This window comes from Aquila chrysaetos, chromosome Z (assembly GCF_900496995.4).
Source record: "Aquila chrysaetos chrysaetos chromosome Z, bAquChr1.4, whole genome shotgun sequence".
Lineage (NCBI taxonomy): Eukaryota > Metazoa > Chordata > Aves > Accipitriformes > Accipitridae > Aquila > Aquila chrysaetos.
In genome coordinates this window covers 42,823,957-42,838,763 of record NC_044030.1, presented here as the reverse complement: position 1 = coordinate 42,838,763, position 14,807 = coordinate 42,823,957, and the positions used below count along the sequence as shown (strand labels likewise).

At 40.2% G+C, this 14,807-nt stretch overlaps 1 protein-coding gene across 2 annotated transcripts in view; it reads left to right on the top strand.

The window, feature by feature from the left end:
- The window catches only part of NTRK2 (neurotrophic receptor tyrosine kinase 2), a 208,383-nt gene extending 195,969 nt beyond the window's left edge, over nt 1-12,414 (top strand). For both annotated transcript variants that reach the window (XM_030004102.1, XM_030004101.1), the window contains 2 exons: nt 6,002-6,160; nt 7,008-12,414. In XM_030004102.1, the coding sequence (XP_029859962.1) occupies nt 6,002-6,160; nt 7,008-7,193 (345 nt within the window). In that variant the 3' untranslated portion in view covers nt 7,194-12,414. The remainder of the gene's footprint in view (nt 1-6,001; nt 6,161-7,007) is intronic.
- The last annotated feature ends 2,393 nt before the right edge of the window (nt 12,415-14,807 follow it).

Sequence of the window (14,807 nt, the reverse complement as noted above, 5' to 3'; positions counted from 1 at the left end):
AATAGAGATGAAGTAAAGCAGGGTTAAAAGTGAAAATGAAAGGACACATCTTTAGCTATTGGTTTATAATCTGCCTTATTTCATAATTCAGTAACCTTATGTGCTGAAGTGGTATGGCTTGTTATGGCTGTTAAAATAATATATTGCTTTTCTGCAAGTGGACATGGCAGGACTGATGATATTTTAAGAGGAGACATTGACTTTGTCTGCAAGGCCAGAGAATGGAATAAATGAAAATAACAATTATTGATTTTTTCTTGTGCTGAGAGAAACATTTGCCAGCATTTTATGAGGGGGAAAGAGCAGATGTTCACCAAGAGAGGAGAGGTTTTCAGTTTTAGCAATAAGACATGATAATTTTTGCAGAGAACATTTCTTTGCAGTTATATCACCCTGAGATGGGGAAACAAGTCAGAAGACCAAAACATAAATAGCAAAAACTACCCTGAAATGCTGCAAGTAGACAGGTTGCTTTTTTAGGAGGGGGTGAACAAATGGATCAAAAGGTATAGCTTGATTCCAGTTTGGCAAACTAAGATGAGTTGCGTTAAAGAGACTGATCATATACTTGTCACGTGACAGTTAATTTAAGCATATGCTGAACTGTGTTGCTGCTTTCAAGACTACCACCCTGAATTGCAAAACGTCTGAGATCAGCAGGGCTCTGGAGACGTGCAGCAGTCAAGCCAGACAGGGCATTGGGCAGGATCAGGGCTGAAACCCATGGGTTAGTCATTCAGGTTCATTGGGCTCACAAAGTAAAAAGATTACTTTTATGCTGTTGGCAGAAAAAGCGTCACTAGTCTTCAGAGAATATACAAAGCGCTGTGACACATTACTGCAATGTCACTCTGTGGGAATCGTGGGAACCTGGGAACACTGAACGTAAATGAGGAAGTCTGTTTTCCAAGGCTATGCAATTGGTTGCTGTGCTTTTTACTGCATGAATTCAGAGTAATCAACTACTTAAAGCCAGAAATTAAAAAAAAATGGGGAAGGGGTTATGTAATTCAATGCCTGCAAAAGCTGGAGGTTGGACTTGATGTCCTCTCCAAGAGTGCTGGAGCCTCTCCAAATAAAGCCACCAGCATTTAGCAGGAAGAAAGACTACTCCCTGTTCCAGCTAGTCCCTGTCCTGTCCTTTGGTCAGCTCCTGCAGGACCCTATGGCACGGCTCTGGAGCCCCAAAGCCCTCTGTCGTACCCTCAGCACCACAACCCCCAGTGCTGCTATGGTAAGACCTGGTTGCACCTGATATGCATTGCAAAAATGTGGCCAATCCATTCAGCCTTCCCTCTTCATGGTACAAATGAGTAATGCATAAACCTGGCGGGAATTGATTGAATGGTCATCTTAGCAACATTATTTCTTGTGCCTTTCCCAGCCTGTGGCTTGCATCTTATCTGTGTAGCCCCACATACAGTCTGTTTCTTCCATATGTCTGTATTGGCTTCCCTGGGCTCCACCCACAGCCTTGTGTTCCCAGCAGGAGCACAAGGCTTCATTTGCTTGTTCTTTGTAAGAGAGCATACCCGTTTGCTCACAAACATTGGGCAACAGGATTCCTATGGCAGTTGGGCAGTAGAAGCTGAAACAGCGACCAGGGCAAGGTATCGACAGATACATTTTTAATTGGCATAGGGAAATTGCAGTGGTTGCCTGCCTCTAGCTTGATGACAATCAGCTGAGGGCTCTTCTCTGTAGCAGTAATATTAATGTGCAAAAAAGCTGGGTTTACACTGGATGGATGGATGGATGGATGGATGTGTGTAGACCCTTGGGCAACAAATATCAACTCCCATGGAATTTCATACTACAGGCCTGGTTTCCTTCTTAAAACCAAAATTTCTGCATTAAACAAGCCTCACCATTTCCTAGTGCCTGTGAAGCAGGATACAGAACATAAGGCCAAGACATGGTGCTTCTACAGAAATCCTTGGAGTTTGATGTTTGCAAATAAATGAAAACAATGTTGAAGGTCAGCTTATCTGCCAACTTTCAAAGTTCTAAATTCATTTAAAAGATGAGTGCTGAAAGTGGTGACAAGTGGAATGACATTGTATTGTTGAAAATACAACATTTCATACGTGGAACAGTGTGGCGGTTTCCCCTTGGAAGTGCTTCTTTGTGGAACATCATAGTTCACTGATCTGGCAGTCTCCATCCTGTGGATAGTTTGCACATTGCAGAAGCTAATTGACCAGGCTTTCTGGTTTAGATTGTAGCCCAAAATTACTAGTAAAAGCAACTAGTGAACATAATACAAGGCTACAGCTGGGCTAGGGAGTGCTTGCTTTCATAAACTGACATATGGAAGCAAGTACTTAAGTCCCAGAAAGGATCTGTAGAAGTACAATTCTAAATAAAAATGAACCATCATAATGCAGCTGCTTTCAGGTAAGCATCAGGAAAATGTACCCTAATTTGTATCCATAAAATGGTCATTTTTGCAGCATTTTTACAGCTACAGTATGGATTTTAAAGTGGTAGCATATTAAGTTAAAACTGTAATGCTTTTAAACCTGACATAACCTTAGCTAGAGTGAATATAAAGGTGTTATTTACCTGCAACTGTAGTCTGCTTACCACACAACCATTTTAAAATTATGTGTATCAAGCAGCACTGCAATTACAGTGTGCATAGCAGGGACTTTATCCTGCAGAATGCTGATGATACCTGAAAGGTGTATAATACTTGCATTTCCTATTAAAGCATATGCAGAAGGCATCCCTTTGAAGCACTCAGCACCTTTAAAGTTTGGTCAGTGTAGTCATGTTTTCCTTCATTGGTCCTTCTTGGAAAACACTCCTTAGCCTTGCTGAGAGTTTGGCATCAACAGCAAGAAGGCACTCCACCTCTCTTCACTGCTGTTATGGCACAACTGTGGGTGCTTGGACTCAACAGTCCAATAAAGATCAAAAGAAGCTTACAACTGACTGTCAGTTGATTTCAGGCATCCTGTGAACAGTGGTGTCAAGCCCCAGACTTCAGTTCAAGAAAGATCTGAAGCATGTGCTTCATTTTAAGCATATACGTAACAGAGCCCTTAATGCTTTTCTGAGCTGAATGAGTGTTGACTCTAACCACTGACCATTAATAGAGAAGGAAACGTGCATTTAGAAAAACTGCCTTTGGCCAAGCATCTGAGTTGAAACTGAAGGTGCTCTTGCACCACAGGTAGATGCTCAGCCTGCCACAAGTGATGCTCAGCGTTGCACAGATATCCTGTCTTCATTGCAATGCCATCTGGCAAGGAGAACACCCCTTATAATACTTTTATTGATACTTTGGGAAGGCATTAAATATTATCTTCACAAAGATGCTGAGGCATTGGAAGTAACTTTGCCTAAAATGATTGATATTGGCAATGATGGAGAGACCTCAGGACTTCTCAGTCCTGGACAAGTACTCTGACCAGTGAAGTCTTCTGCCTTCAGGGACAGAAATGGACACAGCTCCAGACAAGATGATGTGGGAAGAACACCAAAGAGCCCTGTGGCTCATGCTTATCTGTAAATTGAATTCTTGGTGTCAATACTGATGAGTCAGTCTTGCTGTGAGTGCAAAGAGCGACAGCTAGGTCTGTGATGTTACAGATCAGTTCATCACAGAGCCACCATTTGGTGGCAATTTATCGTCATCACTCTAGAGGTGTGTCATTCACTTTACTGAATGACATTGGAAACTCAGCATAGAGTCCTACCACAAATACACTGTGATTCTGTAGCAAGGAACCATGGGAAAAGAAGATTTGGAGAGTGGGGGTTTTTTAATTGCTTTTTCAAAATCTTCTGATGTAAGATGTGACAAATAAGAAAAAAATAGAGACACATACTTTATAGTTTATAGCTTTCATTAATTTTTAAGGCATGAGTCAAAGAAATTGCTGAAAAGAACCAGTAGCAGAGGCTATATGATGAGCAGATCTAAGAGCCATTTTAATATTTGATGAGACCAAAAGCTTCTCATCACTAAACATCTTTTAATGGCACTTGCCCTTTGTCTGGGTCTATGTGCCTGCGTGTTTCTGAGGGACTAACTTTTCTGACTTTCTAATGAAATACCTTTCAAGATGGGGGTAAAAGTGGTGGTTTAGAGCTCTTTTGTTGCCATGTCAGTTTAGGTTATGATAAAGTGAGAAACTGAAGCTTTGTTTGCATCTCAGCATGTTCGTGTGTTACTTCAAACTCTCCACATCATTTAGTGACATCTCAGTCAAAGATGATTAAAAACATGGATGCACAGAGCCTTACAGCCAGTCTGCCTGCCAGAGTGGTAAACTAACACAGAGACAAGTGGGACGAATTGAGTAAAGCACTTAAAAATGGATATCCATTCTCTGTCAATGGAGTGCTCACGTGTATGTTTTTAAGTTAGGCGGAAAGCAGCAGGAGTTGGGTCCCCTTCTGAATGGCTCTGAAATCTGTGCACAGCAAACTGCATTGAGTCAGAAGCAAATCCGCAATGTGGTCAGGAACTGAAGTCAGGAGTCCTGCCTTTCATTCAGCATCCGGACAAAAAACAGTCCTCCATCACTTGCATGACATCTCATGTAGGGGGAGGAGAAGAAGAGCCTAGTAATAGACCAAGTCTATGGAAGTTTTAGCATGACTTTCTGTTTTTATGGAGTCAGTAGCGAGCATTGGCTTGTGGCGATGCACAGAACAGGGTTGAGTTCTCACAGCTGTAGCTGTATTTTTGGTATGCTGCACTAACGCTGAATTACTGACAAATAGCTGGAAATGGATGTTCTGTGTGATTTAGAAATAATGTGAACCCTGACTGAACTTCTATTGGGTTTTCCTTCCATTTGCTGTTTCGACATGAAAACAGGGAGGGCATTATTTATAACAACAACTGTAAAGTCCCACAAGGAGAAATTATATTCTGAATTGACAGAATCTTGAAAATGCAGATGTGGTTTCATAACTAAATAAATTTTCAGACAGTAAAATGAGAGTTAATCAAAAGTTAGATGTCCTTGAAAAAGCTTTACTTTTTTTTTAACTTCCTTGGAAATATTTGCAGCTGTCTTGATGCAAAAGTAATCAGGGTATCTATATATCTATATGACAGTATCTCAGCAATTGCACTATTTTAAAAATACTTCAGTGGATTTTTTTATTGACGTGATCCAGTCAGAACGGGACATAGCAGGAACAAGAAATTGTTTAGAAACTGGAAAGAAGAGATTTTTTTAAATTTAAATTAAGGTTAGGAAACCTAATTTTAAGGAAGTATAGCATTCTGGGGAAAATGAAAAATTTTCTAAGAGACTAAGGCATTCATTCAGTGAAAGATCCCATTCAACATGAGTTAATTTGGGATAGGAGCCATGTCTTACTAGTTGTTTATTATCAAGGAGATATATCCAAAGGACTGAATTTTTTTTTAAAGCTGTATAGGACTGGGTAGTTTATGTGGAACAGAATAATTTGATGCATTAACTTTGGAAATTATCAAGAGAACATAGCATTGCTTTAATTCACTGAAAATTAGGGTATTAAAACATACAGATCCTGATCCTACTGTGTCATGTAGTCAGACCACTGTGTCTTCATGGATTTCAGTTGATATCACTGAATTTCTAGGAGAATCATCAGTGCAGATTTCATTTCATGAATCTTTTTTAGTTTCCTGAGTGTTAAAATGGAGACTAAAACTGGACTGCTTTAAAGTGGGTTGGTAAGCTAAATTAATTAATAATTTCATAGAGCTTCCTGTTCCTTGGGTAGGGTGTGCCAAGTAAATGTCGAAGATGAGTTTGCACTTCAGAAACAATGTCTTTGGAGATTCTGTTGAGAAACCTATCATGGTAGTGATTGTTGTCGGGGGAGAGGAGTTTGGAGCATGAATCCCTAGCTTTTAAAATGTCCACAAAGTGAATGGTACCACATGGGAAAAAAACGCCAACATAAATTCTCCTTATTTAACGTCTTGATAAACAACTTGTGAGGGTCTGGAGGAATTATTTCTGACTCTTTCATTTGCTTTTCTCAGGTTGGGGGTCACACCATGCTGCCCATTCGTTGGATGCCTCCAGAGAGTATCATGTACAGGAAGTTCACCACAGAAAGTGATGTCTGGAGCCTGGGGGTTGTATTATGGGAAATCTTTACCTATGGCAAACAGCCATGGTATCAACTCTCAAACAATGAGGTGTGTGTAATACATTGTCAAACTGCATTGCGAAGGCTAGCACATTAACTGTTGGTGTAGCTTCTCTGGAGATGGGACAGCAACAAATTTATTTAGTAAAGGCAAGACCCCTGATATCAGATATTTATGGTATTGTCATGAGCTTTGTGGTTGAATTTCTTCCTTTTCACCCTTTTCTCCCCAGGGTGAATGGAAGTTGTCCAAGCAGAACTATACCAGCTGGAATTTAGCTTTTTCCTTTGTATAGGATAGTGTCTCCTCTGGGTATTGAGAAAGACCATGAGGCAATGTAGAGGACCTTAGCTATCTCCTGAACAGGCTTTGGGTGATTTCAGTTCCATATCATACATGTCATTGTTGCAGGGTGGTTGTCCAAAACCATTCTTGAATAGATTGAAGTAATCTGGATATCTCTTGATTTCCAGGCAGTCACAAGTAACCCATTTCCAGAGATTAGCCACAGTGATTCTCATAAGTTTAAGGAGGGAGGGAGGGACAGGCACTGATGGTCTGTGTGAGCAGGGTAAAAACAGCCTCCTTCTGAGATGAGGTCAAGTTGAGAGAGAGAGAGAGAATGGAGGTATGGGATTACTTCCTGGGTATCATTCCCTCATGAGTGGAAGGGGCAGTGTGGGTGAACTTAACATCAGTGAAGTTACTGCTCCTTGACAACTTACATTACAGTGATTTTTCCTGATCGCATCCCGCTGCTTATGCATCTTGGCAGGGTTGGCTGGGTGACTGCCACCAGTGAGGCTGCTGTGGCAATTAGCAGTTAAGTCTTCCATGGGTGACCCCCATGTAGTTGGCAAAGCTGTGCTGATGCTTTCCTTGTGATTTCTCATAGGTGATTGAGTGCATCACTCAGGGCCGAGTCCTGCAGCGACCTCGCACATGCCCCAAGGAAGTGTATGACTTGATGCTGGGCTGTTGGCAACGGGAGCCTCACATGAGGCTCAACATCAAAGAAATCCATTCCCTCCTCCAGAACTTGGCCAAGGCATCTCCAGTCTACTTGGATATTTTAGGCTAAAGTCTCCTAGCATTTCTTCTTATGGGCTGCGGGAATGAATGTGTTCAACTGCCGCTGAACTCCATTAAAATGTGTTCTTAACTTTGACAGTATTAATGACAAAGTTGCGGAGAAGCTTTCAAAGGGCAAGCAATGTGCACTTCTCCATCTGTAGACACAGTATTGACTTTTTAGACATTACTGAGACATATCTCCTCTCTCTCTCACTCTCTCAGTTTCTATCATTTTTTTCTTCTCTTCTGTCTTTCTAATCAATTTGGCTTCTGCATTATTGTAACTCTGCATAGACAAAGGCCTTAAAAACCTGATCTGTTATATCAGCAGACTCTGCAGTTTGCCCACCACAACTACAATGCCTTGTTGTATTCATGCCTTTGATGTGGATGAAAAAAAGGGAAAAATATATTTGACTCGAACTTTGTGATTTCTGCTGTACAGCTACTGGGAGTTTCTATGGATTCACCTCAATTTTTTTGCTTCGGCATGTGGGTGGAAATAGAAGACTGGTGTTCTCTACATGAAGCATGTTCCTTGCAGAGATAAAGCCAGATGGAAAGAAGACAGTCTTGTGTGATACACTATCTGGAGGAACTAGGGGATCAGATGGCATCCAACCCCACAAAAAAACACTGAAATTATTTGATGGAAGGCAAGAGGGGGTTTAGCACTTTCCCTGAAGAGTCTTTCTGAGGACTAAAGGAATTGTTCAGGGAGGTGCTTTGCTGGCACCTTTAATTGCCAGATACAAGTAAAAGGGAAAAAGATGCTGCCTGCACTGCACAAAATTATGTTACAACATGGTAAACTAAACACATGCCCTTATTTTGTCTTCTGATAGGATATTGTCATGCCACTGGTATAAAAATGTTCTCCAGCTAGTCTTTTTTAATAAAGGCTGAATCTAGGCTTATTAATGTACAGTATTAATTTTAGGATCACTTGTTGAAACTAAGGATTTTGATAAGATAGGACAAGCTATAGACGGTGGAGCAGGTGTATCTTACACTGTGCTTGTCCAGCAGCATATTCCTTCCTTCCTCAATTCTTTTTTTTAACCATGCAAGCAAAACTGTGCATGGTCTTTGTTGGTTAATGCCCTTTGTGCAGAAACTATCACTCATCTTGTAGTACACCCTAGTAGACATAGCAAACTCATAATGATATAACTTATATTTCATTAGAAGGGGCTAATGGAGAGCATTAGCCATGTTAAAATGCCTTTACAATGTTACAGATATAATAGGCTGATATAACATGAATAATCTAAAGCACGAAGATCACTGGTTATGTCTGAGCCGTGGCAGGGGATAGAGATCTCTAGAGAAAATAAATTACTCTGAGGTTATGGCTAACTATTCAGAGTGCAAAGAGCCTGAGCTCAGCACCATGTTTGTATTGGTACTAGTGCTGTCATTACCAACATCCACTCTTTCTTAAATAATTTATTTTTGGTTGGATTTGCATTGTATGTGTACAACATTTGCATGGCCACTGTGTTGATGACAACTGCATGGGCATACGTGTTATTTTTCAAACCAGAAGTTGACGGTTTCAAATTTAGAGTTAGGATTATTTTTAATATGAATTCTTACAAATGAAAACCTACCTTACCTATTCCTCAAGAATTTTGCCTCCCTCTGTGAGGGGGCGTTACTGCAAAAAAGGGATCTTTCTTTCTGTTTTCTTTTTTTTGTTATTTCTTATTGATATGAGCCAGATCAAAATAGTTCTTCATCTTTGTGTTGGGGATATTTTATTTAATAAATTAAGCATTTTATTTTTGTAACTGTTCCCATAGCACATTTAATATATAATTTGCTCACATATATTATTTATTGAGGCACTTTAGGTTTTTCCTTCAGAAGCTTTTAAAGCTAGCTCATAAAGATTCTGAACATTTTCAAAAGAAGACAGTTCACTGGACACTGATGAAGTTTTACCCTTCTCAATGTCATTGAAAAGGCGGCATTACAAATAAACATGACAGTGTAACTATAAAGCCATACTCAGTATTTCTTTAATAAACTAGATGTTATTTCTCAACCACTACTGAACTGGAAACACACAAAAAGCCGGAGGAAGATTCCTACAAAATGGGCCTTAAGATTTTATCTAGACTGGCTTGGAAGTTCACACAGAAAGCTAGATAAAGACTGAGCATCCAGTGAAACCCATTATCTTGAGAATCTGAATGTTGTGTTTTAAAGGAATTTGAAATTGATTTTCAAAATAACAGTGGTGGAAAAGAAAGGTATCAGCGTCTGCTCTTACTGTGCAGTGGGAGGAGGCTGCAGGTGGTGGAGAGGGGTGCTAAGTTGCTACCTGCTGTATTCTTCTTAGTTTCTTATGAGCTGAAGAAAAAGGCATCTGAGATGCTGCTTCTATTGGAAAGCAGGCTCCAGCCTGAAAGCAAACAGGTGGGTTTTGCAAGCACTGAAAGAATGTATACCAAAAATAATCACAAAACCCTGAAAATGTACTTAGTGGCATCTTCTTTTTGATTTACTAGTGAGACTATTAGAGTAATTACAGAGAATAAATAGTGTTACAATGCATTGTGCAATAACATAGCAGTATGTTAAACTTCTAAAGGACCAAATGTTCTACAGAGCCACCGGTATGGATAACCTTGACCTGTATCATTAATGTTCTTGATAGTGCATAAAATGTATAATCACAGTAGACAAGCTATATAACTGTAGCTATACATAATTTGCGTTTGTTCATGAAAAGGTGGGTAAGTGTAGCAGAATGAGCAGAGAAGAGGAAGAAATATGTTCAAATCACAATGAAGGGTGAGTATATGTGCATATTCATCATGCTTGCACTGTCAGCTGAGTCGTGTACACTGAGTAAATATGACAATCAGGCTCATGTAAAAAGTCTTTCAGGACTGTGCTTTGAACTGATCATACATATAATATATATTATATATGTGTGTTTGCATATGGCATATATATATACACACACATAGCATATACATGTATGCCTATGTCTGTTGTATTTTATTTATATATGTGCAGACATGCATGCACATTATGTATGGGCTGTGTGTATATGTATAAATTTACATACACCTACGTTATTACAAACAATGATTAGAGTGCTATTAATAAATTGATAAAGTCTGCTGAGTAACCAGAATAATTTTTTTTCTTTTGATATTTCATTTTCTATGTTTGTAAGATTCAACTTTTTAACTGGCGTGCAGCAGAGGCAGTGCTAGAATGCCAGAGATATAACAACAAGCACTTTTCTTCCCCAGATGATTGCATAAAAACATTTTTTCCATTCCCATCTCACTTGTTGATTTCTCACAATGTAATGAATAGACAAGCTTCCAAGCTTGGGAAACAGAGTTTGTTTTACTGTCATTTCTGGATTTGTGCTATTGTTGTTTTATTGTCCTAGAATAACAGTGCAGCTCCATTAGCATTTTATACTCGTCTGCAGTAACGAAATAATTCCAAGAATGAGCTGGACTATTGAGACTGCAACACGACTTGTAGGACGAGAACACCAAAATTCAGCAGTAATAATAACAGCATTTGCCACACTCTGTCCTTCACTCTCAATAGATCTGCAGAACTCGGAAATGGCCATGGAGAACAAATACTTGTAAAGCAACAGCACCCCATGATGCATGATGGAGTGTACCCTTTTTAAAAGGACTTAATTCATTTTGATTTGTAAAACAATATATATTGTCTACAGCTTAATAAGTAACTGCCTATTTTTTCTCTTTTTCCTTTTCAACATTTCTTGCTACTTCTTTATCACTTTCTTTCCTTCTCTTTTCTTTTCTTTCCTTTCTCCCTCTTGCCACCTTCTTTTCTCTTCCTTTTCCCTCTTTCTCTCTCTGTGTACCCCTCCCAACCTTTCTGAGAGATTGTTTTTGTTGTGGCTGATGTAGAATTTTAAAAAACACTTTAACACTTTAAAAAGAAATTAAATAGCCCAATAAAATGATTAGGTCACTGGATGACTAAGGTACAATGCATATATGTTAGAACAAGTCTGTGTCTGGGTTGTTGCAGCCTGTAAATGAATTTCAAATACTGCTATAAAATGTGAGGGAGGGGAGTGGGGAGGGACTGGGGACAGATCAGGGTGTCTAATCAAAGATGAAGGTTTTGATAGCACAGGAAGTTGTATTTTCTTGTTGTGAGGGCTGGGATGAACCACTGCTGCTTTGAATCAAGAGGTCCTTTAGAGCCTTAGTTAAAACACCTTTATTTGGGGCGGGGGGGGGGTGGGGTGTGCTACATTCATCACAAACATGAAGCAAAAAAAAAAAAAAATCTACATGTTGCAGGGAAAACACTGTGAATTTCACAATAGCAACCAAGTGACTATTTTGCCATCTTTTAAACATACGTCTCAGGAGAAGAAATGGGAAGTGATGGGCGTGTTATTTTTCCGTCTATGCATTCTAGACCAGGTCTGGGGGGGGGGGGGGGGGGTTGTTCGCTTGTAGAAGGTTCAGAGGGATGACCGGCTGGTATTTTATAAACACTGAATACTTTGGGCAAGGATAATAGAAGCTGCTAGTAGTGAGGCCGTTTGATTGGAATATATGAGAAAACAGAGATCAAATTGAATCTTTTCAGAGGCCTGTATCTTGCAGCTTGTATGTATCTTTCTGTAACTTAAAGAAAAGCAGCTAAGGATGTTTTATATACAAGTAATGTAATTCAATGTTGACGTTTAATTGAATCACCAATAGAGAGAGAATCAATTAATTATGAAATATTTGTCCCAGCCCTGCTCTCCACCTATACTTTATGTATATATATCTATTTCTAGATACCGCTCTCTTTGTCACTTAAGGTAAAGAGGAAGATATCTACATATAAATATAAATCTCTATATTGTCACCAAACTGTGACCTGGTGTGTAGAGCTATCTTTCTCCTTTCTTTTTTCTTTTTCTTTTTTTTTATAATGTGATGTCTCTGTGGAAATACTTAGTGGTTCTTGTTTTGCAGTTTGTTATAACAAGTCATTGCTTTAAAAGTTTCATTGCATCTTGGCTGATTTCAAAGTGATGCCTAGGTATCAGTGTTAAAAGTTTTGTTTGTGAGTCATGTGACCAGCTTCTCTCAACATGACATGGAAAGTCTCTTGTATTACAGTGTATTTAATAAAAATGATGTCTTACAATAAACAATGTCATCTAAAAGAAAGATAAAATGATTACTTTAAAAAACCTAAAAATTTCACGAGGTGGTGTGTGCTATTTTCTTCTGTTCGAATGCCTTTGTTTAGCTCCATTGTTTTTTAAAAGGATGAAATTAAGGAACAGTTTGGTATGCTTACAAACATGACATATTTGCACTCTAAAACTCTGAATAAAAAACAGGTGTCTGAACTCATAGTTGATGAAAGAGGAGACCCATAGTAATAGGACAAAGGAATATTCAATCTGAATGTGATGACAGACTTTTTTTACTCTTCATTTTCCAAATGATGATGCCATTGGCATGCTTGTTCATTTGGGAACCTGGCTTAGCAAATACCTGTTTTATCTTCTAGCAGAAACAGGCCTTGAGATATTTTCTGGCTTTTTGCTAAAAGTGTCCCTCAAACCACAGCCCTGTTAAAAATGTAGTTTGTTCTTTTTAACTCATGTCGGTCTAGAATGAATATATTGTGAACAAATACAGCATTAAATCCAACTCCTTGAAGAACCTCATTAAGATTCAGAATGCAGAGTGCTTAAACATCCAAAGGAAGGTTCAGCAACTTGATTAAAGATCCCTCCACAAGCTATTGATCTAAACCAAGCCCTTCAAGGTTAGAGTAAAACAATATGAGAGCCACTTGGTGGCTGCATCTGCTTCCCTCTGCCAAGAGACCTCGCTGAGATTAGATGAGCTGGCTACAAGCATTCAAAAGTTCAAAGGAAGATAATCCATTGAGAAGAAGCCTCGGGATAAAGTTTGTCCAGAACTGAAAATAGCCTTGAACCATACTAAAAAGATTTGTTGGCAGTTCGTGTTCATCTGGTGACTTAGAACTGCCTTACGTGCTTTCATGGTAAAACCTGGGTGCCTTCCAGACTCCATAGGTTGTGTTGCCACCCGAAATGAGACGCCTCACTGCAGACCACTGGTTGCAATGAAGTCTGTCTGACAGCAGTGAGAGCTGCAGAAACTCCCAGCGCCCAGCCTCTGTAGGCATTGCCCTGCAGACCCATCAGCATGGGCACAACAGCCTGCACACCCTCCCCACCATTCCCTTTCCCCCGGGATTTTTAAGGCCAGGGGCACATAGCAGCAGCAGGGACGGGGCATTGCCACTCATGGCTGCTCTGTGTCGTGAGGCTCAAAGCCAGAGGAGCCAGCAGGGCCCAGCTACAGCCTCAGCAGTACACTCAGTATTTTTGCAGCATTGCAACAGGGCAGGTTGGTTGTTCCTCTCTGTACAGCCCAGCCCCCTCAAGGCTCCAGTTTGAGCTTCCTCTCCACAGCAGCAGCCCTCCCAGCTACCCACAGTGTCCCAGAGCTCCTTCCCAGCTCATCCCAGCCTTCCCAGGTGGGCCCATTGGCAGACAGAAGGTGTTGATACATTGATACCCTTGCTTATCTCCAGTTGTGGGAGGAAGAGTTTGGTGTGTTTTCCTGTCTTCCCTACCTGGGCACGTGTGGCCCCGCAGCATGCACCGTGTCAGAGAGCAGAAGCTCAACTTAAAAGTAATGACCAGTGCCATTTTTGTTGCCTTCTGTTCACTTGCACCTGTAAGGGTAAAGCTATTAGTTCAGGCTGCACAAGGGCCTTGCAGAAGACCCTTTAATGAGACTGACAAGCTTCCTGATGCTCCAAAACATGTCAGACTTGGTAGCTTCTTTAAGGTCGCTGGTTCTGCTGCAAGGTGCACAACCAGCTGAGCGCCCTCCCATTTGCTGCTCAGCCACAGCCTTGCAGCAACCAAAGACCCGGCAGCTCGTCCTGCACCTGCCTTCTGCCTAAAATCCACAGAGTTGTGAAATACCTGACAGGCCAGGAGGGGATATGCCAGACAAGTCCTGCGCCTGCTTCTGCTAAGGCTCAACAAACGTCCACAATTGATTTCATGATGAAGAAGTCTTTGTGCTAAATGCTTCATGTAACTGGAAAATCAATCATCTTGATCACTGTATTATTTTAAAAGTGATTCACAGTGCCTATTGATTACTCCCATTAGTATTTTATAATTACTATGATGATTTATTTTTAAATCGGTGAGAAAGTTTATGTTACAAAGAAGAATGATGGCCCTAGAAAGGACGAAAAAAAATCTTAGATGTCATTAGGACAGGGTCAGTCAGAATCTGCTAAACCAGCTCACAGGTTAGCTTACCAAAGCAGCTTGTTAATGTTCATCATAAACCATAGGTTCTGACAGGCAAGACTTCATGCAAGAAAGAAAATATTTGAAGTAATCATCTGAAGAATCACCAAACTCATTTCTATGCTAGGAGTCCTGTGCTACAACTTCTTGAAGGTGGTTTGATCTGCACAACATGCACAGGGTTCCTTCAGCAACTGCTACCTTTTGAGAGTTGAAGGTTTTAGGCCTTGGGTCTATTTTTATCAGTGATGCAGTGAAGAATACTAATAAAAAAGACCCTCC